Source organism: Ursus maritimus, unplaced genomic scaffold (genome assembly GCF_017311325.1).
Source record: "Ursus maritimus isolate PB19 unplaced genomic scaffold, ASM1731132v1 scaffold_24, whole genome shotgun sequence".
Classification (NCBI taxonomy): domain Eukaryota; kingdom Metazoa; phylum Chordata; class Mammalia; order Carnivora; family Ursidae; genus Ursus; species Ursus maritimus.
In genome coordinates, this window is record NW_024424897.1 from 332,613 (window position 1) to 359,358 (window position 26,746).

Consider the following 26,746-nt stretch of genomic DNA (forward strand, 5'->3'; position numbering starts at 1 on the left):
CCTTCCCCGCTGGCCCGTCCCCACTGGCCCCCTTCCCCGCTGGCCCCCTTCCCCGCTGGCCCCTCCCTGCTGGCCCCCATCCCCGCTGGCCCTTCCCCACTGGCCCCACATCCTGCACCCCCACCTGCTCTGCAGAGGGGTGACGGGCAGGCCATCTGCGCAGTGACAACAGCAGGGCCTGTGCGCACGGGCAGTGCCTCCTTTCCCATCTACTACCCAGCTGGTGCCCCCAACTCCACTCTGCCCAAAGCAGCAGGGCTCAGAGTTCCCCAACAGAGCAGGACATCGAGCACAGCAGCACAGGCACCACCTCACAGCCATGTGGTCAGCGTGCGACAGGTCTGAAGTCAGGGCAGCCTGGGAGGGCTCCCTGCCCACGGACGCAGCCCCTTCCCGTGGAGAGGAGCCTGTGGGGGCAGTTCACTGCGTACCTATAGGGCGTGAGAGGGAGCATATGCAGGTGTGCAGAAAGGAACTTGAGAAACCAAAGCACAGAGACTCGAGTCTGCCCCTTGCCAGCATCTCAAGCAGGTCCCACAGAAAACCAGAACCAGGGTGGTCTCCAGGCACAAGCAGACGGGCATTTCTCCCATGGCCCTCCCACAGCTTTCAAACTGGAAGGAGGGAGACTCACTTTTCACTACATACCATTTTGAACCTTTTGCTATAAATTCATTAAAGAAAATAAGAAACCAACCAAAAGGCAATGGAAATATGACAGAATGTCAATTTACATAACAACAAAATTTAGGAACCCATTTACCACTCTGATGACATCAAAAAGGTAAAAAGTAATACAAGATTTATGTGGAAAAACGAAGCCCTGGAACAGGTAAAGCAGTCCTGAAGAAGAGAGGGAAGGAATGGCTGTCCTCAGCATGGCGGCTGACTGCACGTGGACAGAGGACAGACACGGAGAGGGGTGGAACAGAATGGAAAAACAGAGAACGCCTTTATGACCGAGGGCCAGGCCAGAATTCTGAGAATGGACACTGAAAACACAATCCACATAAGAAAAACTGAAAAACTGGTCACGTCAAACTTTAAAACTCCTGCTCTGCGAAACGCCTTGTCAGGAGGCCAGAAGCCACAGCCTGGGAGCAGGCCCGGGAGCCATACGCCGATGAGGGAGCACCTCGCATCTGGAGCGTAACAAGCTCCACACTCGAGCACACACAGCGGCCAACGAGCAGGCAGAAGGCTCGAACAGACGCTTTACCAAAGGGGAGGCTCGGGAGCAACAACAATGGAGAGGTGCTCACCATCAAAGGGAGGCAACTTAAAAGCACAACGAGGGATCACTACACGCCTGATAGGACCATGTAACAAACACAGAATGCTGGCGAAGCTGCAGGAAGACGGGATCCCGGACAGACTGCCGGTGGGAAGGTGAAACAGCACAGCGCCTCGGAACGCTGGGCTAAACAGGCAACCACCATCAGCCTGCCACGGTCCTGCTGCATTCATCCAGAAAGAGAAGTCACAGTCCCACAAACACCCGCACACGAATGTTCACAGCAGCTTAATTCTTAAAACAGCACAAAACCAGACACAACCCAGAGCTCCCACAACATGCCAACGGTTCGAGGGACTGCGGCTCTGCCACCACCAGGAGCTGACCAGCAAGGGGCAGGACGGACCTGCGAGGAACACAGCGGTCCTAAGAGTCCCACGCTGCACGACTCCATCCATGCAACAGCAACACAGAAAGTCAGAAAGTAGCAACACAGAGGGTTAGACACCAAACATCTTTTAGCTAAATGTGGCCTTTAAGGAGACTTAGTGTAACTGCGGATGAAGCACGGCTCGCAGGCTCCGTCTCCCTCCTCACCCTGACCCTCGCATGAGGAAGCACGGGGCCACCCATCTGCACCACTCCTTCCTTCCCAGCTCGGGACAAGTCTTCTCAAAATGTCGACACATTTGCAGGCCAGGTGGGTACCTTCCAACGTGGAGAGTAATGAACACTAAACAGCTACATAACTAAGTGTTCACGAATGTGTTTACCCTAATCAACCAGTCAGGCCTCCGTTCGCCACCCCACTCAGATCCTCACGAGGTTGCTGTGAAGACTGAACACAGCACTCATCAACGCCCCACGGTGCCTGGCAAACTCACATTTCTACCATCACCAGCACAGACCTGGAGGCACGTCGCGACACTGCAGGCAGGAACTGGTGACACGGGAACCGCAGGACGCAGAGGAAGGTCCAAAGGGACACAGCAGCTCAAACCCTCTCTGTGCCCACGCCCTCTGGGTGGCCCTGTGGTCCCTGGGTGAGCAGGGTAACCTCGTCCTCGGGCGAGCGCATGGGCCCAGGGCCTCCTAACCTCAGCAGGGAATGACCCACCACAGAGAGCATGAAACATGGGCACAAGCAGGAGCCAGAAAGGGCAAAACATGCCTTTATCTGTGGAGGCAGCGCCGGGGAAGGGAATTCATTCCGAGTTACCACCTACTCAGTCCTCAGCTTTTCAAGTGAGCTTTAAACAAATGCCTCTCTTACCCTCACTTCTAATCTTACAGCTGCTAGGTAAGCAGCTGTATATAGATGATGTCCTATGCAAAGAATCTCCTGCTAATTTTGAAGGATTTTAATTCCAACTTGAAAAACAAACAAAATGATTTCTGGTTTTTTTCACCCTTTCCTCAGGGTTTATAAACGTATCAGTGCTTTGATCTCACTGCTGCTTCCCATTAAAATGTTTGACTTTACAGTAAACAAAAGAAATGTACTACTTCTTAAGTCCAGACTTAACAAAAAATGATCATGGTGTTTGAAAGTGTCTTACGATTATGGCCAGCAGGTAAATGTCAGGGCAGCGATGCGAAGGCCTCTCAAGGAATCATGGGGCTTCCTACTGACACTCCAGACAACAGAAACAAAACTGCATGAACACAGAAGAGACTGACTTTGCTGGCAAACTCTCTCGAGACAAAATTTTGAAGGGCCCAAGGCCCAGCACCTCTTATGTCAGACCTATTTTGGGTACAGAGAGCAGGCAGTCAGGCAGGCACTGTCCAGGGTCACAGGAGACTCTCCAACCAAGCTCCCGCACACAAGGGAGGCCCACGCTCCGCCGGCATCATCCCAAGCAAAGGAAGCAGGTGCCATGCTGGTCCCCGGGTCCACAGTCACCCACTCAGGAAACATGCATCTGTGGAGCACCTACCACGTGTCAACAGCAGTGCCAACCATCCTCATGGTGACATGGGACGGAGCACAGCATGAGAAGTGGCAGAGGGAGTGCTGCCCCCCACCCCCCGTGTCCTGTCGCTGCATCTGACAGCTTAGATGGACAGAGAAGTTCCTTCACTAGAAAGAACAGACAAGCTAAACAAACTGAATTAATAACAAAATACTTCCAAAGAAACAAGAAACTAAAAACAGAACAGGCCCAGATGGGTTCACTGATGATTTCCACCAAACATTTAAAGTAGAAACAAAGACAGGGCACCTGGGTGGCTCAGTGGGTTAAGCATCTGCCTTCGGCTTGGGTCATATCTCAGGGTCCTGGGATCAAGCCCCACATTGGGCACCCTGCTCAGCAGGGAGCCTGCTTCTCCCTCTCCCTCTGCCGCTCCCCCTGCTTGTGTGCTGTCAATCAAGTAAATAAATAAATAAAATAAAGTAGAAATAAAGTAATAGCAATCTTTTTTTTTTTTAATTTTATTTATTCATTTGAGAGAGCATGAGATAAGCAGCAGAGGGAGCAGCAGAGGGAGAGGGACAAGCAGACTCCCCGCTGAGCAGAGAGCCCGGCGCAGGGCTCGATTTCAGGATCCTGAGATCAGGACCTAAGCCAAAGGCAGACACTTAACCGACTGAGCCACCCAGGTGCTCCACGGCAAGCTTTTAAAACTACTTCTACAAAATACAAGAGGAAGAGCTTGTATTCCCAATTCCTTCCATGAGGCCAGATTACCCTAATTCCAAAGCCAGAGAAAAACATCACAACAAACGGAAACGACAGTCCAATATCCCTTACGAATACAGACTCAAAACTCTCAACAAAACTTTGGCAAACTGAATCCAGCAACATAAGAAAAAGGATGATACCAAGACAAATGGGACTTAACCTGGGAATGTAAGGTTGGTTTAATACCTGCAAAATCAATTAATAGGACACATCATATTAACAGAATACAGCACAGAACCACTTGACCATGTCAAAAGCAAACATCCATTCATGATTAAAACAAAAAAAACAAAAAAAAAACAAAAAAAAAACCCTCACAACAAACTAGCAGCACTTCCTCAACCTGCTAAAGCGTATTTACAAAACCCTGAGAGCAACCACCACACCCGACGGTGAAAGCTGGCCTGTCCCTGAGACTGACAGCAAGGCAGGGTGTCCCTTGTCCCCACCTCTGCTCAGCACGGTACCTGCAGCCCCTCTTACCAGCACACTTAGGCAAGAAAAAGAAAAGCCATCAAGACTGGAAAGCACCAGTAAGCTTCTCTTTTACTCACAGATGACAAGAGTCTGTATGCAGAGCCATAAGGAGCACATACACCCCAGACCTGAGCTCACACACACCAGTAAGAGGGAGGTGAAGGCCCTGCCATTTCCCACACCTTCCTCCCAACAGAGCCAGCCACGGGTGCAGACCCCACTGGCCATTCCCGCCTCGGAGCCGCCAGCCCCACAGGAACCCCAAGACAAGACCCGGAAACTGGGTCCACACCCCACGGCCCATGTGTGGTGCCAGGTGCCCTGGAAAGGATGCCCTTGAGAGCTGAAGCCCTGGCCTGGGAATGGCAGGACAGAAAAAGAGAGCTGTGGCCGAGTGCTGCCTGGCCTGGCTTCCTCCCTGTGGGAAAGAAACTGCTGGCATTTCTGCAGGAGCAGCAGGAACCAACTGCAATTGATCCAGCAGGGCCCACCCCTCAAGAACTATGCACGTGGGTACCTTACCTGTGTAGCCATGCCACTGCCTACTACCCATCCTTTCCCACCTAATCCAGGTACTTCCCTGGCCCCCAGCCACTCCAGCCTGCACTGTCCCAGCTTGAGTGTGACACTAACAATCCCAAAACGTGTTCCCAGAGCACATGGGAGCATGCCCAGCATGGCACTGATTCTCCCAAACCCCCCATCCCAGGGCAGGGCACCACGTGCCGAAGGCAGTCTGAGCGCACTTATGTGTCCTACCATCGAGTCCTACCTTTCACCTCCGACCCAGCCAGGCACAAGCCCAACTGCTGGCCTGCGCCCTCTCCCACCAGCCGGAATCTCCTCCACGGTATCTTTTTCCGTTAATTGTTAATAACCTTACTGAAGCGAATGTTCAAACTCTGAATGTGGATTTCGGCGAGCGGCTCTCAGTCTCTCCTAGCAGACACCTTCTTCTCCTCATCCGTCTCACAAACTCGCACAACCTCCCCCTGGACCAGCCCGTGGGGTACAGATGCCTCGTCCACCCTCTCTCTACCACCAGTCGCTAACAGCGTGTGTCTGCTCCCCTCTGGACACCTAAAATCAGCTTCGGCCCCCCTGTCTGTGGGCAGAGCCCTCCGGATCAAGGCCCTCCCATGGTTACCTGCCCGTCTCCCTGGGGCTCGCCCATTTCTGAGCCAGGAAGGCCACCTCCCCATGATGCAGTGAGGCCCCCCAGGGCAAGGTGGGTAGCTCTCTCCACGTCCCAGCTGGGGGCCCTCAATCCAACCCCTCAGTCCAACCACCCACAGAACACATTTATGTCCCCTACACCCCCATTTCTGACAACACAGAGTGCTCACAGAAAACCCTCTCAGGCCCCAGTGCCTCTCAGGCTGGACCCTTCTCCTGCAGGTCTCCCATTAAAGTGAACCATAAGGAGACCAAACCTTGGCCATCACCAGGGTCCTCCTGGCTTCACCTCCCCCACCAGCCACAACCAGCTACACCCCCACATTTTTCTCAAAGCACAGCCTTTCTGTCCATGTCCATTCTTCACCTCTTAAATCTTGGGGAGCTGCTTGTCTGTACCTGAAACTAAGGCTCCTGTCTCCAGACGGTCTGTCGCCTCAGCTACCAGGCTCTGCTGCTGAAGGGACTCTTGGCTCTGGCTTCTGGTCCCTCAGCACCTACACCAGCCCATGTCTGAGCCTGATCTAAGTGACTGACCATCAGTAAGACAGCCCTGTGTGAAGCCCGGGCACAGCCATGACGTCACCAGCGAGCATCCCAGGGACAAGGCCTGGCAGCCATCATCTCTAACAGCATCCACAGGAACCCCCGAAGCAGAGCTTGGGGCCACAACCCAGCTCTGTCGGAGGAGCAGTGGGATGTTCAAGCAGACTCCCGGTCAGTGTTGCCTGCTGAAAGTGCTTTGCACACAGAATGCACCCCAAACATGACCAGGCTCTGGGCGGGGGGTCAAACACAGGAAGGCCCACTGGGACTGCCAGGCACGTCCAGTGAGGCTCCAGGCCCAGCGCGACTGCGTGAAGCTGAGCTGACCTCTGCTTGGCATCGACTCCTGAGGCTCAAAGCCACCTGCTCTGCCGTCACACTCAGGTCACACACCCGGAACCCACTTTCTTCTCCTTCCCCGGAGCACAGGCTACCTTGAGCTGAGTCTGGTCATCAGGCACTACGTCATCCACTCACAACGCTCGAGATGGCTGCATTTCTCGGTGTGCTGGAGGTGGGGCATTTAATCCTGACCCCGCTTCACAGGCTAAAGACCACTCCCTTCCCCCTGAAACTGGGAGGAAATGTGAGCTGGCACTCTGCTGAGTGGCTGCCTAGGCACTGTACATGGGCAGCGTCCACGAGTGCGTGGCCTGCTCAGCAGAGCAGGGCACGGTTCAGAGCCCATCCACACCGTCAGGAAAAGGAACAGAATAAGAGAACTCACAGAGGCCGCTCTCCTGCAGTTTATGTTTCGGTCAAACACTGTGGCAATCACCAGAGCGCTGTGAAAAAGAGGAAAAACGGTTAAAAGGAAATCTGTGAAGAACAGAGACCCTGCCGCATGACTTGGGAGCCTCTTCCATTTGCTCAGTGCATGCTGTGTGCGAGCTCCCAGCACCACAGGCGGCTGACCCTGGTCCACCAAGCCACGTGAGGCACGCACACCTGAGTGCCAGGGAAGTCACAGGGAGAAGAGCTGCCGGACACAGGGGCCTGGAAGGCAGATTGTGCTCAGCCTGCTCTGGGGGAGCCCAGAGGATGAGAACCAGCCACGCTTGGGGGGAGGGGAGAAGCAAACAGGCAGGGCTGACGTGGACACGGATGCTCGGGACCAGGCAAGAGCTCCCCAAGATGGACAGTGAGCACACAGGGTCGTCCACAGGCAGCCAGTGGAGCCTCTGGGCCCTGCCCCTGCTGAGAAACCCAACCAAGTGCAAAAATCAGCTATCAGGGTCACACAAAGTCCTCCAGATGGCCATGCCCCCACCCCCAAGCCAACCACAACCGTGCTCTGAGAAAAGGAAGCCTTTTCCAAGCTCATAACATTCATCAGACTTCATTTAAACCCCTCTTCGTTAGGTCATCACACTTAATTATTACTGATAAAACAGAAACCACTCATTTGACTTTGTGAAGTTTTAGCAATGAAAACAAAGGATTTGGGGCAGGAGTGGAGACAGTGTTCGTTCTAAGGATGACGCGAGAACTCGCATCCCCTGCCAGCCCAGAGAAAATGCTTTTAAAAAGGGGTATTTCAGACACACGGAGGCCACCTCAAAGCAACATCACCCGTCCTCCCCGATAGCTGAGGGCCTGACACGACCCACTCCTATTTCTACATCTCAATCCTCTTCCTCCCTCCAAATCCCTGGGACATCTCTTCGGCACATCCACACTTCCCAGCTCTCCCAGCCTAAACAACGACCTCCTGAACCCGACCAATCCCTCGAGCTGCACCACGTCCGTCAACACCGAGTGGCAGCACATCAACGCCCCCTGGCACAGATCTCCAGGTGGTGATCCCAGAATCTGTGAACATGTGGCATTACCAGGCAGAGGGCAGTTAAGGCTGCAGGGGCTTGTCAGGGAGGCTATGTCAATAGACCCCACACAGTCACAAAGGCCCTGGGACTGGAAGCAGGAGGCAGAGGAGACCCAAGAGACACAGCCTGAGGACTTGGCCTGAAGCTACCATCTCTGAAGATGGAGAAAGGGCCACAAGCCAAGGAACACGGCAGCCTCTAGAAGCTGGAAGAGGAATGGATTCTCCCCCAGAGCCTCCAGAGGGAACCCACCCTGCCGATACCTTGGTTCTAGCCCACTGAGACCTGAATCAGACAAGTTACCTCCATGCCCACACTGCGAAACCCTCCTGCGTAGTAAGAATGAATAAAGCATCAACTCACGAGAAAACCCAGGTGAAGCTACGTGCGTTCTGCTAAACGGAAAGTCCACATATTCTATGTGTCCATACAGAAGACATTCTAGAAAGGGCAAAACTATAGGGCCCAAAGCCAGTGTGGTCGTGGCCAGGGGGCAGGGTGGCCGACTACCAAGGGCAGAGGGGGGGACCCAGGGAAAACAGAACTACTGTTTGGGACCATAGTTGTGGTACCCAACTCTGAATCTCTCAAAACCCACAGAACGGTAAACAGCAGGAGGGAACTTTATTGCAGCAAATGTAAAAGATCCATCAGGAAGTGGGGGACCCCGACAGTCAAGGGCATGCGTCTGTTACACAGAGCAGCACCACAGCAAGGGCCAGCTTGTGTGACCCTTGACAGGGCGGGAGAGATGTGCCCCTCGTAGGCTGTGGGCTAGCAGATCTGGAGACACTGCATGCGGACAAGTAAACACACAGCCACGAACGAGAGCCAGGAAGAGGGAGGGAGAGGGAAGAGAAGAGAAAGCTAGGACAACGGGGTGCTGGGCTGTCGTCGCACAGTCCGCACGGACGCAGGGACTCTGGCTGGAGGCACGCTTGGTGGGCGCTTGTGCATCGGAGAGTAAGCAGAGTCCGGATCTCAGATCCCAACACAAACCCTTGGAAGCAGCTGATTTCTGGGCTGGGCCAAGGGAACAAAAGATAAGCCTGGAGAATCTTGTCATGCTAGAAAACCAGAACGTATTCAAAAAGATGAAAGTCCCAGTCCCACTGAAAGGACACAGCAGCCAACATGAAACTACTCCCAAAGGCCAACGGCAGAGCCATCTGAACAGCATAACCAACAAGGGTTAGACGACAGGCCCAGGGGCAAATGAAACCTCCAGGAGCCCACACAGACATCCACAGATCATGCAGTGGGTAAAAGGGGAGAAGAACGCCTTTTCCTTATGAGAGAACAGCCAAGAGAGTCCCTGGGAATACATGTCACGCATAAAGGAAGACAATCCCAGTAGCTTGACAGACCCCACCTCAACCAGAGGACCAAGGGCCGCATCCCCCACACTGAGTCTGGGGTGGGCCCCAGCCAAGACGCCACCAAGGCCACCACCACAGACTGGCTGCAAGCGAGAAACTATGGGGCGTGCATTTCCCACTGTGGGTGCACTTGGTGACAACACGAGGGGAGCTGGTGAAGGGCCCACGGGAGACTTTCCTACTCTTCTTATAACTCTCCTTTAAGTCTCAAGTTGGTTCAAAATTAAAATTCTGAAAAGCAACTAAACATCTGAAGATTTCAGTGTCTTGGGTCCTTTCACTGGCGAAGCCAAAAGTTCAGCAAAACTCTCTCACCAGAGCTTATTCCCTTTCTCCTCTAAACTCCTGACCACAAACTACAGACGAAATGAGATTTAAAAAACACTGGGCTTAAAAGAAAAGTCACCTATTGCAACATCACACTGGCTTTTGTTAATAAAATCGTAGAAATCATTAAACTCATGGAGATGTGTTAATGTGATCTCTCAATAACTAAAACTTACATAACTGCTGTTCTTTACAAAAACATGTGTGGTATGCGTTCCTAAACATATTCTCAGAATTAATGGAAATTTCACTACTACTGTTTACGTTTAACAAGAGCTGCTTTATCATAATCCATAAGATCATATGTATTCCAGGAAAAAATATTCACAAGATTTTCTGCTTCAACATCTGACACAAGAAAAATGGAAACTTACAACTTCACTGACTCTGGGTCCAGGCAATACTACCAAAAGTTCGCATTTTATATTGAATTCTTAAAATTTCCTATCAATCTATTTGTCCTAAATCATAATTTTCAAATTATGGAACACTGATTAACGAGAGAAAGGCACAAATGTCGAGAAGAACTGTGAAACCACCCCATAAGCCAGCCAGAACCCCTTTAAGGTTACTCCTAAGTGATGGGTCCATTTCAACAATTCCGGGCCCTTCCCACCCGTCTGTGGACATGCTGGCCCCACTCAGGGCAGGCTGAGTCCACTTCCAACCAGGCTCCTGTTGGTGCAGCCAAGGCCCGAGACAACTCGCAGGTTTGCTGTGAGTGTTCTCACAAGGCCAGCGCGGCGGACAATGAGTCTGCTCTGAGGGGCTGGTGGGGGAAGGGGCCCCATGAAAACAGCTCAGCTTCAAGCCTTCAAGTTCGTGTTGCGACCGAGCCAAAGTATTAACAGATGACTCTGGAAGGTGGCTTCTTGTTTTGCCATGTATGTTAGCTACTTCCCTCCCTTCCAGCCGGCTCCGAAATAACCACAGCAGGCAGCCACCGGGGCTGGGTGTCCACGTGGTGGCCTGAGGGCCCCTGCAGAACAACAAGACACGGGCTCACACTGGCCCGAGCTCAGCCTCACATGGGTCAGTAGGACCCAGAGCCTCCAGCTAGGAGGGGAGTTGTGACGAGGCCCAGCGCACACCATGCAGCTCCTGTCTTAACTGGCCACAGAGTGACAACGTATCGAGACCATGCATCACAGGAGCCCCAGAAGGTTCCATCTCTAAGTAACCCTGAGCAGAACCAACTGTGCGTGGCACATGTGCCCGGCTCTGGGCATGAGATCCCCTGCGTCCTGTTGGTGAGCACACACTACGGTGTGGAAAGAAGGAAGGAACGAAGGAAGGAAGGAAGGAAGGAAGGAAGGAAGGAAGGAAGGAAGGAAGGAAGGAAGGAAGCTGGCCTCCCACACAGCTGGCCTCCGAGGGGCTGTGTTGGCTGCAGTCTGGGAGCCTGGCCGTGGGGCCTTGCACACGGCCTCAACTTTAGTCACGTTACCTTCTGCATTCACAAGTAAACGGCTGAAAACACTCCCTGATTTATCAACATTCTACCAAACTTAACAAAACAGAGTAGGAAAAATATAGCAGTACCCCTTAAAAACCAACTTTTAGCCGTATACAGGCTCTGAGGTTAATTCAAGACATCAACTGTGTGGGTAGCTATGTATATAACCAGATTCTAATACCATTCTGACTAAAATTCTATACTACTCTAATTTCACACTTTCAGAACAAAACTGGCTTATCGAGAAATACTAGCATGTTTCAAACAAACACAGGTCTGATAATATTGACCAAATATAATTATGGAAGCTCCCACAGGCCTGAGGTCCCCTTTCCTCAGCTGGACAAAGCCGAATACATGAGTCACCAGCCCTCCTTCCACACTCAGAAAGGGGACGTGAAGAGTGGCCCCAGGCCAGCCACGCACGCTGCCTGCCGGGCCTCAGTCGGGCTGGAACGCGTCGCCAGTGTCTTCACCTGTTTGCTTTCGCTGGAGGAGCGTATATGATACTTCACCAGGATTTCCCAACACAGAGAAATGGTCCGTGTCAAACAGAAAGGGACTTTTCTTTCTTGTCCGCGCCAGGGGGAAGCTGCATGCCTCTACCTGCCCTGAGCTCCAGGCACCTGGTTTTCAACGGGTACAGCAAAGAGCAGATCTCACCCCAAACTCAGTTAACCTGTAGAATGTTTTATAGTAAAAAAAAAAAAAAAAAAGGCAAAATACACTGTTTTTACCCTAAGTAACACACTGATCCTGTCATTCTGAAGTAAAGGAACTTTATAGATAAACACCAGACTAATTATTTATTATCCAGCCACACTGTTTGAAAGTGCAAATCACATCGTTTTTTGAGTAAAACGCAGGACCTGCCCATGACTCAATCTTCCTTCCCTGAGTCGTAAGAAGCAACGCTCACACCGGTTAACAAGGTGGTAAAACACAAGAAACTTCTGAGGCACTTTTATGTCCCCGCAGAGCCACAGTGGAGGCTGAGTGGCGTTTACCGGGCGGACAGGAGAGCGCACTCTGGTCACTAACCACCATTTAACTTTTCTTGAAGAACAAAAGGGTTATCTTCCCTCTGGAAGTCTGCCATTAAGAATCGCTGAGTGAGAACAAGACGTAGCTTTGAGCAATGCTTGCCATTTCCTGATTTTTCAGGACAATCTTGCCCTCGAGGAAGAGATCTGGGACTCTCAATCCCCAGGCCCTGCCCACGCTGCGAGCCGCTTGCCCGGCCTGCTCCGCAGGCTGAGTGGGCGCTGCCGCTGGCGCAGGAGGGCCCTGCGGGGCTGATGTCAACAGGGGCTTGGCTTACAAAGGAGTTTCAGGTGAGGAAATCACTAGAAGGTGACAACCAACGCACACGCTGGCAACAGCCGGCTCCTTTTTCTTCTTCTTCTTGCAAATTAGCTCCTGATGACCAGTGAGAAGGCATTTTATGGGTAACGCACAACCATTCGGGGCCATTTTAACTTTGTGTTTCACTGTTCCTAAATTACAAGTGGCTTTTCAGGAAGGCCTATTTACTTTTCCCCAAAATAATTATTCAGTCTCTTAATCTGCGTATAATGCTTAAGAAATACGGGTTTTTTAAACTGACCATTTCAAAACATGATTGAATCTACCTAAAAAACTGCCTTTCTGATATTTTTAAGACCGAGAGGGTCAGTGCATATTCACCAGGAGGGAGAGAAGCTCCACATTCCTTCGGGAGGTGAGCCTGTCTCACAGCCGTCCGAGGAGGTGAGGGCCACAGACTGACCCTCTACCTGGGCTCCTGCCCTGAACCCAGGCCCCCTTCTCACTGTTACTACCACCCCAGTTCCTTTCATTAGGCATTGCTACTTCATTTCCACAATTACATTCTGATCTCAACTGTCTACTTTTGCAGGATCCACTGGAGAGTTTGTGAAAGTACAATTAAAGATATCATGGTTTTATCATGAGCCAGGATTAATGGGTTTAAAAGCTGACAATTAAAATGTGGTCACTTATTACAAACTGAGGGAGGCAGGTCTCGAAGGACACACCCCAACCGATACTCCTGGGGCAGGGAGGCGCATGCCGGCAGCGTCCGCCAGGCTCCCCAGCACCATGACTCACCTCCCAGCCCGCCCTCCCGCCCCCGGATGCCCACAGTCCAGATGGACGGGAAGAGCTAGAGCACAGGTTCCCTCAGAACCTGACAAACTAGCCTGAAAGCCTGCTGGGCGCAGCTCCAAAGGGCACCGGCTCATCTAATCCTGAGATGGGCACCGGGAGAGGGGACAAGAGGGGCCTTTCTCACAGAAACTCCCAGGTTAATTAGGAGAAATCAGGAAGGTAATGAACCAGGAGTCTTCAACCCCCCCCACCCCCCCACCCCACCCCCGCCGCTAGCTACCGGTCTCCATGTGTGTGATCCCAGCAATTACTTGGGCATGCCCAGGGAGTGAGAGAACCCAACCTCCCCGAGATCGAAGAACACGCTGGAACCCAGGGAGCTTCTAAGGAGAGACGCTGGCCTCTGCCACAGTCACTGCTCTCAGGTCCTTCACGCTCAGTGAGTTGCTCAAAATGAGTCCCAGCTCAGAAAGGTCAGCGTTCTTAACACCCACCTTTACACCCTCCCAACACGTCCCAGACACATGGTGGGACCCTGCAAGATCCTTCCCCAAGACTCCCAAAGAAGGGACTCCGCTCCACCCTCTCTGCCACAAGCAGTCTGCAAAGGCGCACTCGCTCCAACGAAGGCAAACTGACCCGGGCAGACGGACCAGTGGTCCCTTCAAAGCCCTCCCGCCAAGTGTCACTTACCAGGAAGTGAGTCAAGAGACTGGGACCCTCCCGTGGTGCAGAGCCAGCTCACTGGGCCCCAAGCCTGTCTTTCCTTTTCTGAACAACGGATGGTGACCCTGGAGTAAGGTGTGCCGGTGCCCCTCCGCCTCTAAAAACGCAGAGGCTTTGTGTGGGAAGCACACTCTGGAGAAAGGAGCTCACTGGCTGCTGCGCAGGCCACTGGCAGGCTGGTCCAAGCATCTAGGGCCTGGGACCCACAGACTCAGGCTGACCCCCAACTTCTACACCCATGACACGCAAAGGCCACGCTTAACGTTTATCAACATCTTTCCGTTCACTGATGTTTTTCTCTATGACATCAGAGACCAGTAGCAACAATAAGCTCTGAAGTCTCAGAAAGCAGACTTGCCTGCGGTTAGAAGAGCCTCCCTGCCAAAAGCCCAGAGCCCTGGCAGAGAACCCTGGGCCCACACATCAGAGGGGACATTAGAGTTGGGACCCCCTAGTGCCATAGGAAGCTTTCCCCAAAGTGCAGAACGGTGAGCGTGATGGCCCCTTGTCCTTCTGTATGGCTCTGGACGTGCAAGGCTCCTGCTCTCCAGGTGAGCAAAGCCTCACTCTGGTCCCATTTCCTTTGGCAACCACTTAGCCCTGGGCCCTGCTTCTCCCATCAGGCTGGACCAAAGAGGATCCCTGGAGAAAGCAGGGACACAGATTCCTGTGAAGCTTACAGTTCTCAGACAAATGTTACACTGAAAAACAAGTGTGTTAGGATTGTCTGCACCCTGAAATGGGAACAACCACGTAAGGAGCCAGGTCCCCCTGAAGCAGTGTGTGTCTGCTGCAGAGGAGACCGTCGGGACGTCTCAGCACAGAGGCAGGCCGCACCCTCGTGCAGCACTGGGCCTGGGCATCCGCCTCCGGCACAGGCCTGACCTAGCACCTGTCTGCTGTGAGACTCTGGGCAAGTGTCCTGAGCACTGTCCCTTGCTTGTCCTCAATGGAATGGGAAGAACCACAGCCCCTACCCACACCTCACAGCATGAGACAGTACCAACCTAAACAAGTCTGACTGCCCTGTGACTGACGTTAATAATAAGTATGTTTTTTGCTTTCATTCTCTAGTTACAGAAGAACTTCCAAGAAGTTGAGGGGCAGGACAAGAAAGCAGCGGGCAGTGCCTTCCCTCAAGCCAGTTTACAGTGCAGCGGAGAGCAAATGCAGCAGGTGGCCAGTGGGGGACAAGGTGTAGGCAGGAACCAGGCGCTGGCAGTCTCCCCAGGCAGCCTGACCCTCGCTGCTCCTTGAGGATCACAAGCAGCCGAGGCTATGGGCAAGTGAGGGGCACAGGTGCACGCAGCCTTCCTCCACCCCCTGGGCCTCCTGGCCTCGGGCCGGCTGCTCCACAAGACAGCATCTCCTAGGCCACAGCCCTCTTGCTCCGCCCTGTACTTCCCCAGGTGGACACAGCTAGGAGGAGCCAGGCCTCTTTAGGACTTCCTCGGAAGCACTTTATCTCCCTGAACAGGAATCAGAGTCCTCAGGCTCCTCTGGAGGCTTCGCTTTGATGTGAGAGTCAAGACTGAGCGACAGAGGCCCCAGGCGCACGTCACAGGTGGTAAACAGGCCTGAGGCCCCTCTCCCAGCCCTCAAATCCTGGGGACATGGGACACCAGTGAGAACAGAGTGACGCTCCAGTCCCCAGTACAAAAATTAACTTAAAAATCCACTCTACTGGGAATACATCTGTTTTGCACTTTTCCCAAGCAAAAAAACATCAGATCCTAAAAGTGGGGCATGACGTCACAGGTGCCGAGATGCCTTCGGGAGGCTCCAGCTGGGCATGCGCAGTGGAAGTCCAAGGACCTGCGCTCAGGAGCCCAGGAGTGCCGCAGTCCACACAGGGTTCTGATGGGCTCATGAGCCTGCCGGCTTCAGTTCTTTCACCAGGAAACCAGAGAAAATATATTGTTCCTGCCTCACAAACCTGTTCTTGAGAGTGTTGATTCTTGTTTCAAAGGCACTGACGACGAAGCAGGCTAATAAATGTTGCCTCAAGTGAATTTCAAGGGCAAGTCCATAAAAATTGGAATATTAAGGCTGGACAGAATGCAGCCCCCTTAACAAAAGCAGCTTTTTCTTCCCTCGCTCCTGAGCCTTCCCTAGGAACTCCTTCCAAGGTGAAGGCTATGATGGCAGAAGTTCCAGAATTTCTCTCAGTAGAACACGAATACACACTCAGAAGATCGAGTCACGAGCCCCCCACCTGTGCTTCTTCCACACCATCCAAAACACTAAGGATCTGCTAGCCACAGGCCAGCCAGAGCCTCTAGAACATTCCTCCTAAACACTCTGGTTTGAAACGCTCACCCACAAAAAAGGAGCTTCACTCTTGAGCTGCTTCTTTTCTATAGGTCACCCTTAAAATTATCCTATTAGTTCATTAATACCTATTTCTTGCGGGAAAGGTGCCGCACCGGCTGCTTCCCGTGCGCAGTGTTGTCAGGAGGATATGATCCCACGGACAACCCCAGAGGCACATCCGACCCCGCCACATCTGACAGACTTTACCTGGAAATGGCGGCCACAAAGGGCTGCAGCTCCTGGGGCTCATAGGCACGCGCGAAGGCCCAGCACACATAGCAGGCAGCATCTCTAACGTTGGTGCCCACGCTGCAGGAACCCCGCTTCTCCTCGTAGGTCAGCGCCTTCAGGATCACGGGGACAACTGGGCACAGGAGACAAAACAGTGAGTACGGGGCAGCAGCGCACCTGCCACCTCCCCAGCACCAGAGGCAGGCACGGTCCAACCCAAAGCCACCTGGTCAGAAAGCAAGCGTTCGGAAGGAAAAGAGAAGTCCACCAGCTCAAATCAGGTGGAAAAGTTTTATAAAAGCTGCCCACAAATGACATGAACAAGTCAAAGTGGGTTCAGAACGGCACAGAGATGTCTGGGTTCTGCTGGCTGCGGGGACCACAGAAGCGAGACCACTTCTCCTCTGGCCAGAAGTTGGAGCCTAATGAGCAACCTTGGGGAGGAGAACCCAGGAGTCCAGGGGTCCTAAATCACTCAGTTTCAGAATCGAGAACCACGATAATAAATTAAATCAAGCCCAGGGCTACTTCTGTGTTTCTTTAGGAATAATCAAGACAGATTTAATTATCTAAAATATCTGTAATATATGAAGTAATTTGAAGTCCATACAGATTATCCTTCTGGTTCCATTTGAAATGAGTAATTTAATACTGCAGGTGTGATTTCTGATATAAAGATACTAGAGAATTTTAAGATACACAGTAAATGTATTAGAATGTTTAAAGGAGTGAAAATTTTAGCATATTTATCTGTTACATTTGTTAGATTCATATATTTCAAGTACTTGGGAAGAGTGTGCTTATTAAGACATGTAAACTACTTCAAAAGAAAGTAAAGTACACTGCATTCATGCACAGGACTTAAAAAACATCAGAGAATTTAATTAATGTTATGAATGAGCCAATTTTTTAAAAGTCTCTTAAATTATTATAATAGGAAAATGTGATATGAAAAAAAAAACCCTAAGAAAAATTTTAATTTGCAATTCAAAGATAGAATACTAATTTTTTTTTTAGAAGTCACAGTAAATGGGATTTTCTGAAAGACCATGCTCTAAGTCCCAACTTACTAATCCAAAACCAAAATGATGCCACCATAAAGCCCACTGGCAGCTCACTCTGGTGCTCAGAAAGCAGTAAAAGCAGAAACCACCAAGTATGTGTTCTCAGAGATGGAGTGACTGCGTGTCCCCGCTCCCAGGCACTGGTGGCACCTGGGCATAACCACTTCCAGTGAACAACACCTGACCCCTAACACTGCAGGACAGACAGTGGAAGGGCAGAGGACACGGCCCCCGCCCCGAGGGGCGGTCAGCTGCACAGTCATTCTATCAGTGCACACGGCCAGAGCGTCCTGTGTTCCAGCAGCCTCCCGCGTCGCTGACGCTATAGTTTCCCACCCGGGGCGGGTGCTTGTGGCAGGAGCATCACACATTTGTCCAGTCAACGGGTACGGGACAACGACAGGGATCGACCACTGACAGAAGGGAGAATGAAGCTAAAAGCCAGTGCACCATGTGGCCCAAAGGCAGGACAAGAGGGGACCAGCCTCAGCCCCTTGCGCATGCATGTGCCAGGGCCTGCCCAGGATTCCGGCACCATCGCAAGCCCCCCACTGTACACTTCACGCCGGCCCCTCTGTTTAACAAGAAGACTAGCGAGGCTACATGCACACAGGCTGAGAAGACGCTCCAGGCAGGGGTTTAAGAGAAGTGAAGCAGCAATTTCCTGAACATGCAACTATCATCCCAGACATTATCTTCCAGGAAAATGTACCTAGAAATAGCCTTGAGCAAAAAATCAAAAAAAACAATAGGACTGTGATTATCAAACACAATTTCCCCTCTGCCTTTCTGCAACTAAGGATATTTGATTCTATATAAATAACAACAAAAAGATTTGATTCCATACACTTTTTATATACATACGGTGATCATTTGTAATTTATTATAAAATATTAACATAAATTCACTTAAAATTACACAAATATACTCCGAAATAAATTATTAACAAATAAAAAGCTCAAAGACACGGTGTTACCAATTACCCCCAACTCAGCCAGGAGTGAGGATGGGACTAACCAAGGGCACCTGAACTAGCTGCCCCACGGAGCACAGGACACCGGGGCAACTGCACCGAGCAGGCCGGGGATCCCAGACCTGGAGCCCACCCTCTTACCGAGTTCTCATTTCCTCAACGGAGACGCAGCAGGGCAGTCCATGTGGGACGTACCCCTCAAACGCTACAAGGGCTGAAACTGGGTCTGTCTCCCCTGTGTGTCCCACCTCAGCCAGAGGCCACACACACCATTTTCTGGGGGGCACAATTCAGGGAGGGGTGGTCATCCCAGAGCCACCCCTCCTCACTCCGCCGAGGAGCCGAGGCCCACCCTACCCATAGCAGCCATGCCTCTAGCGAGGACCTGCCATTCCTCCCCCCATGCTTGCCCAGCCCCTCCATCACTGCCATACCACCACCTGCTCTCAGTGCCAGTCTGTCTGACGACTCACTTCACAACAGAGCACCCCCCACTCCCGCGTTGCATCTCTCTAGGCCACACCAGAGTGCTGCCCCTCCCCCCTGCAAAGGCCCTGGAGCCATCTCCTCGCCAGGCGGTATTGCTGAGCAGGCTCCGCCTCCATCAGTCAGCACACCAGAAACTAAGCTCAGTTTTCTGAAAGAATACCTACTAGTCCTCATGAATGTCTACTGAAGATTACAACTTAGACTCCCGAAGCATGTACCAGTGCCAAAGCAAACGAGAGGGCACTATCACAGCTGCTGTAGATAAAGTAGTTAAATCCAACTAGTGATTTTTAAATTATTAACTTGAACTAAACCAACTCTGTAATGCTTAAAAATGGGTCTTCAGTGCTTCTACCTGGAAAAATTGCAGGTCACCCGGGACTACTCCTAGTTTGCTAACGTCGTTCACATGCACGTTCCATGCTAACGGGACAGCCCATTCGGGGTCCAACAGATGTCAACACTAATAGGCTGTGGCACCTTTAAGAGGCATCATATAAACGCAGTATCACTGCCACACCAGGGTCCCTAAGACCGGCACTGTCGCTCAGCCACTCAGATAGCTCTGGGTAAGACCGTTCAGCAATTCCATAGCCTCAGGGGAATCTGGATGCTAACTGCTGAGTCCCAACTAATCGGTCCACTGGACAAAATCAATTTCAAGACAGACAACTAGGAGTGACGGCGGCCAGCGCTGTGGGTGTCAACTTCAGGCAGGCATCACACCCACTACCACACTCGGGACTGCTCGGTGCCACCTGCGAGAAGCCCACCTCCACATGGACACGGCCCCCAGCACAGGTCTGCTCGACCTTAAGGTCACTCCCATCACATCCCTGAGCCTGACCCCAGGTCAGGGAACCCGGCGGTCTCTTCCCAAGTGAGAGTGCAATAGTTTTCCAAAGCATCACTTTGTTGGCCGATGAGGTCCGTCAGTCATAAGGAAAAGGACACAAATGGCTGGTTTATATTCCACTAACAGACCCCCACCACAACTCACACACAGACCATGTCACGTTCTGGCCAACACTGTTGGGCAAATCACCAGTCTAGTTAGTGGGTCCAACCTTGGTCCATCTGGCCCACTCTGTCTCCAGGAGTGGGAAAAGGTCAGCCTGAGTGCTGGCACTCAGGCTCAGCCCTAGAGCACAGGGACAACAAACCAGTGGGGAACACAGGCCACAGGGACTCCCCCCCACACACACACACACCCTGACTTTATCCCCGGCACCCATACATGCCCATGTGCCGTGTCTGACAACATGCAGGTACTGGACTCTCTGTCCTCCCGCAGAAATGGGTCAGAGGAGTAGAGGCCCGTGCTGCCTGGCTTGAGGGGCCTCTCACCAGCAGCACCCACCCATGTGGACACCTAGCCACGCTCCGCCCAAGCCCCTGGCACAAACGTCTTCGAAGCCTTGATTCTGTCATTCAGCTCAGAAGCCTCTGATGACCCCTCCCTAACACCGGCAACAGACATCAGCGGCTGACCCTCCAGAGCAGGTGAACTGGCTGCCGACAGCTGACAAGGGCCTCGCTGCTGGACAGAGAAGACAGTGGGAACATTCCCCTCACGGTCGCTGGGAGGGGAATCTGATTTGCAGAAAGTAAAACAGCTCAGAGGAGAAAAAGTGAGATGGTGGATTTCTTTAACAAAATTGAAAACTTGGGCCTGTCAGCTCCGATTCATCGCAAGCTGGCACCAAGAGCACCGACCTCAGGATGCAGGGGGCTGGGCAGAGTCGTTTGCAGCCACCAGACTCCAGGCACCCTCCAGCCTCTTCTGTGTAAGAGGCCAGCCTCAGAGGCCATGCAGGGCACCCAAACAAGCTCCCACAAAGCCGGGGGATGTAGTGGTATATGGAACAGAAACAGTCATTGCCCCAAACTTTAACAAGTCATTATCAGAAAAAGTTCAAAATCTAACCACTCTTTCCAGATTCAACAGGTTTAAAATAAGGAAACTCTTCAATAGCTTTGAACAAAAACCTTTCTCATGGTTCCAATTACACACTGCAAATGCGTGTCAAATATATAAGATTCCCCAGAGGGCTTCCTTTTGGCAACCCAGAGTCCTGCAATGTAATTTAAATACCCTTCTCTCTAGACAGCATGTCATTTGTCTAACGCCAACCGCCTAAGGACAAAGCAGCCTCCAGGTGAAAGAAACGACTTAACCCCCAGAGTGCCACAGGGACCCAGGCCTGCCTTGCAGAGGTAGAAACCATTCATCCATAAAAGAAATCATCACACAGCCAGAACAGAAGTTACATCTTTTGGTAAGTCACGAACTAAACTAATTTAAAAAGCAAACTCCTGGGGACGCCTGGGTGGCTCAGCCGTTAAGCATCTGCCTTCGGCTCAGGTCATGATCCCAGGGTCCTGGGATCAAGCTCCGCATCCGGCTCCCTGCTCAGCGGGAAGCCTGCTTCTCCCCCTCCCCTTGCTTGTGTTCCCTCTCTCACTGTCTCTATCAAATAAATAAATAAAATCTTTAATAAAATAATAAAAAGCAAACTCCTCACTGAAGGCATTCACTGCATGGAGCCGAGTCTCCAGGAGGCACCTGGATGACGCCTCCCAGGGACGCAGCGGGCCGTGCCGCCCCATCACACGCTGGGGCTGCATGTGGAGCCTCACGCAGACCCGGGGAGGGCACCGTCTTCCCAGGAGCAGGTGTGCACAACACCACAGACTTCCACTTCAGTCACCAGCACAAACAGCCATCGTACCTTCCTCAAAAATGCAGTCCAACTTGCTCAGAAAAAAAGCCAGTGTTGAATGTGCTAGGGGGCAAGAGGAAATGATGGACAGAATATCTAGTTCCATAGACATTTTGGTTTTCAGTTCCCACAGGACATTTCTGAAAAACTGTCCCAAAGGCCCTTAGCTGGCCTGCAGGCAGCAGTGACCACATTACCCAGAGGGGAGGTACAGGCTTGTGTGCTGGCCTTGCCTTGGCTGGTGAGGGACCCCAGCCCCACTGATCCTGGGAGAGCTGCTAGGGGTCGGCACCTGGCCCATGCACCACCTGGGTCCACCCTCCCCTGCCCCAGTGGGAGTACCCATAGAGGCCACTCCCACTCCACCGGAAAGTCACAGGGCCATGCAGGCCCGCAAACCCTCCTTTGTACCTTCCCTGTAGACAAGACCCTGCCTACCATCACACTCGGAGCGCAGCTGAGAGCCAAGATGCGTCTGTCACGAGGCTGCGAACAGATGCTCTTTCAGTGGGCACCATGGGAAGCACACAGTCCAGGCTGGGTGGACACCACCGTCTTTGCAATGCACACTAGCCATAAGAGACACACATGGTAGAAGAGAAGGAATGCACTGTCTCAGGCCAAGAGCCCACAGTCTCACCTGGGGGCAAGAACTTCTCAAACGCTTAAAAGCAAGACCACGGCAAAGAACAAGCAGCCTCTACTCTTCCACAGGGCATGCCCTACACCCCTGCTGTCGAGGGCAGCTCCCGCTGCCCCACAGAGCCTAAACAACACCTGAGCCCACATCAGAACCGGGCTTCCCCTGAGAACAATGACAGTAAGCCAGTGAAAACCACTTACTACGTCAAACAGCTAGAGACTCAGATTAAATCCATGTCAGAGGTCATAAGGAAGTTGGGGACACCGGGGCTGCCCCCAAGCTCTCCAGGACATGGCCAGCCCAGGTCTTCACTGTCCCCAAACCATCCAAACTGCCCACAGAATCGTTGCTCAGAAAGTGGGGACTATGTTTTCAGACTGAATCTTTCAAAATGACTTGTCCGAAAACATTAAAACAAAATACTTTCTCAACTCTCTGATTGTCTCCTTATCTGCTCCATTAAAAGTGAGTTTGCATAATGTGACCTTGTATGTCAACTATATTTCCATCATCACAAAAATAAATAAATGGCAAAAAATGGACTTTCTGCATGGCCTGGCGAGTCCACTGTTCAGCATTTACCCCAGAGAGATGAAGACTCGCCTCACCTCCACACCGGCACCTGCACACCAGTGCTCGCGGCAGCTCCCCCACACACAGTCCCCAAACACCGGAAACCACACACACACACACACACACACGCCCTTCAGCGGGCGAATGTTTCACGCACATCCTGCCATGGAGTCCTATCCGCCAGTGAAAAAGGAACCACCTGGAGATACACACAACCGCCCGATGAACCTCAAGAAACTTTGCCGAGAAGGCAACGGAGGCGGACTGCGAGCTCCCTGCAGGCGACACTGAAGGACCAGCAGCAGGCACAGCGGGCTCGGCGGGGAGGGCCTCTGCTGCTGGTCCCAGGTAGCTGGTGGGGGCAGCGGGCTAGGAAAGGCCTGACTCCCAACAGCACTGCCACCTGACAGGCACTACGGAAGTCGGGGCTTCACAGGAGGCGCCCTGCTCCAGGGCAGCACGGCACCTCCTCCGCACGTTATAACAAGGCTGCGAGGAGAAGTGGGGATGCCGACAAAGTAGTAAGAAAACCAGTGAGGTCAGATCACGAAAGCTCTGACAAGGAGGGCAGCAAGGGGGCTCAGCCGCTGTAACACGAACCACATGGTGCAAGGGTGGAGGGCAAGAATGGGGATCCACAAGCCCCCGTCAGCCCTGAAATCGGGCTGGTCTCTTGGCTCCACACGCTCCCATGCCAACTGCACAACGAACACAGGTTGACCGGCGTTACCATGACACCTGTGACATGCAGAACTCGCTAATGAAAACAAGTCACCAGAGAAACCCAAATGGTGAGAGATCTCAAAATATTTCTAAAATGAAACCTTAAAATGACTAGAAGAAAAAAGGCAGGCAAATGTTATCTATTCTCAGGATGGGGAACAAATTTCTAACAATGAGGCAGATGTTACTGTTTAAGTGTTGTGACCTGAACAGATCAACACACCAAAGCAAGTAACAAACGTAAGTGTGCCAGCAGCGATCACATGTAAAGAGCACACATATACCCCAACTTAGAGAAGACGAAGCTGAAAACAAGGGTGGGCACACCTGATGGCCAACAACAATCCCAGACACACATGCTGATGCAGCAGGTGAGAGGCCGTGGGTGGAAAGTCTACAGACAGACCCTGAACTAGCTACTCTGCTCCCAGGCCCTTGACCCCAAGGACACGGTACAGGGCCCCACTGTGTGTGCAAAGCCCCTCACACGGAGTCAGGGGCATGACCCAGTAGTGGGGGCATCCCTGCAGTCACATGGCCTCAGTGCACCCTCAGACCCCCACCTGGTGCCGTGCACTTCCTGGGAGGCGTCTCCAAGTTGTCCTGAGCGCCTGCACTGGCGCAGTCACGGTTTGTAGCAGCAGAAAGAGACCTCTGCTAATGAGAATGGAGGGTTAAACCGAACACAATTCATGCTGCCCTCCAAGACAGCGTCTCACACTCAGAGAGCACTCGTAACCTCGGTGAAACGCAGTGCTGTGACTCACATACTGAATCCTGATCATCGGTACTCTCAGCGCCAGGCCCTCGTCTAACTCACGGGAGGTAGGGGCACTTCACCCACCGCAAGGTGCAGGATGACGGCCCCCAGTGAGCCCAGGCCTGGACTGCAAGCATCACACCGAGGGACTGCTGCTCACTCAGGGCCCCTGTGAGCCAAAACAGCAACAGTGCTGACTTCCAGGTAGTGAGATTTCTGGCTCCTCACAGGCACCTCCCCCCGGTGACACTCCCACAAGGCCCTCTACATCCCAGAACTCCCCAGCCCACCCTTGGGGTAGAGGCAGGCACTAGGGAGGTGTGGCCAAGACACAGAATACACCATGAAGCCTGGATCACTGACCTTCAAGGCCGTGGGCTCCTTGTCACCTATGCCACGCAGCATCTTCTGGGTAAGATCTGGCACCTCTTCCCTCCCCCCCAATTCCCTGGTTGCCAGGAGGTTTAAGGAAGGGGCCAAATGTCAAAGCAGGTGCCACTCTGATCGCTGCGGTGGTTTCCACGAGGCGGGGCAGGCTGCAGGTGCACCTCCCACAGGAACACCTGCCTAGACTGTCTGTACTGAACATCTGCTGTCTATGTGGTTCCAAGTGACCCCTCAAGTAACCTTGGGCTCAACACATTCTACCATTTTCCCGTCACAACACTGAAAACACAAATTTCAGAGACTTAATTAAAGACATCAGAAGAGTACTTTTTTTAAAAAAGAATTTTTAAATGTCACTTTTTGTGGACTGTACTGTAAAATAACCTGAGGATCTTTTTCCTATTTTAAGAGATAATCCGACATTTTCCTTTTAAAAAAATCAATTGGGGGCACCTGGGTGGTTCAGTCAGTTAAGTGTCTGCCTTCAGCTCAGGTCATGATCTCAGAATCCCGGGATGGAGCCCCATGACAGGCTCCCTGCTCAGTGGGAAGTCTGCTTCTCCCTCTCCCTCTACCACCCCCCCAGCTCCTGCTCTCACTCTCTCTCTAAAAATAAAATAAAATAAAATAAAATAAAATAAAATAAAATAAAATAAAATAAAATAAACTGAAACATACCAACACTCTGAGACAGAACATAAGCAAAATCCCCTCCCTGCTTCTGCACACTAACCCTTCAGAGTGTACAACTGCCGCTTCCTACCAGTCTGGCTCTGCCGGCAACACCGTCCGGCCACTTTACCCGGCAATGAGCTGCACAGAGGGGCCCAGGGCTGCCCACTGACACACACAAAGGCTTCACTGCCCAGGGCCCAGAACACACAGACTTGTTCCTGGCGTCCTCCTGTGCCAGGCTGTGCCCCTCTACAGGTCCTCCCCACCCTCCTCCATGGCCACCTCCCACCTGCCCTCTGAGGTTCACACTGGAAGGACGTGCTACCCACTGAAGGGCTCCCTGGATGCAGGCTGGGTGAGTCCATGCCATCTAAGCCCCAGAGGGTCCAGAGGTCCCATGTGGTCTGAGCCCTCTCCCCAGATTGTGCACGATTTCAGAGCAGGGCACCGCTCAGTCCATAACCTCAGGGTGGAAAACATCACCTCTAGGAGCACAACTTTTTTTTTTTTTAAGATTTTATTTATTTATTTATTTGAAAGAAAGCAAAAGCAAGAGAGATCACAGAGGGAGAGGGAGAAGCAGACTCACCGCTGAGCAGAGAACCCGATGTGGGGCTCGATCACAGGACTCTGAGATCATGACCTGAGCCAAAGGCAGATGCTTCACCAACTGAGCCACCCAGGTGCCCCACAACTTTTTTTCTTTTTTTAAGATTTATTTATTTATTTGAGAGAAAGAGCACAAGCGGGAAGGGCAGAGGGAGTAGGAGACAGAATCTCAAACATATTCCACGCTGAGTGCAGAGCCTGACACGGGGCTCGATCTCACGATCCCAAGATCACAACCTGAACAGAAACCAAGAGTCAGATGCCTGACCAACTGCGCCACCCAGGCACCCCTAGGAGCACAGCTTTTTATGATAAAGACTGAGGTGTCCACGGTGCTCCTCTCTCCCTGCAAATACCTCATATCATTCTGTCAGTTCAACACTGCCAGTAGGTTCTCAGGTGGTAGTTCCAGCCCTGGCTATCATCAGAATGACCTCTGGTGCTCCAGAATGTAAACATGGCTGCTCGGGCCCCTCCCCAAAGACACTGGTCCAGGACCAGCCACAGCTATGGCGAGAAGTCTGGGTCACAGGCAGCCCCCCACCTTCTAGCATCAGGCTGGGATCCTCCACTGGCAGAACCTTCCACAGAGGCTTAATACCCACAGCTTGAGAAGCCAAACCACATAAAGTAAAAAAAA

General features: G+C 52.2%; 1 protein-coding gene across 2 annotated transcripts in view; it reads right to left on the reverse strand.

The window, feature by feature from the left end:
• TBCD (tubulin folding cofactor D) overlaps positions 1-26,746 on the reverse strand; it is a 159,810-nt gene that overhangs the window by 55,611 nt on the left and 77,453 nt on the right. For both annotated transcript variants that reach the window (XM_040639916.1, XM_040639915.1), the window contains exons 14-15: positions 16,464-16,620; positions 6,848-6,905 (exon numbers count right to left, since the gene is read on the reverse strand). In XM_040639916.1, coding sequence (XP_040495850.1) covers positions 6,848-6,905; positions 16,464-16,620 — 215 coding nt within the window. The remainder of the gene's footprint in view (positions 1-6,847; positions 6,906-16,463; positions 16,621-26,746) is intronic.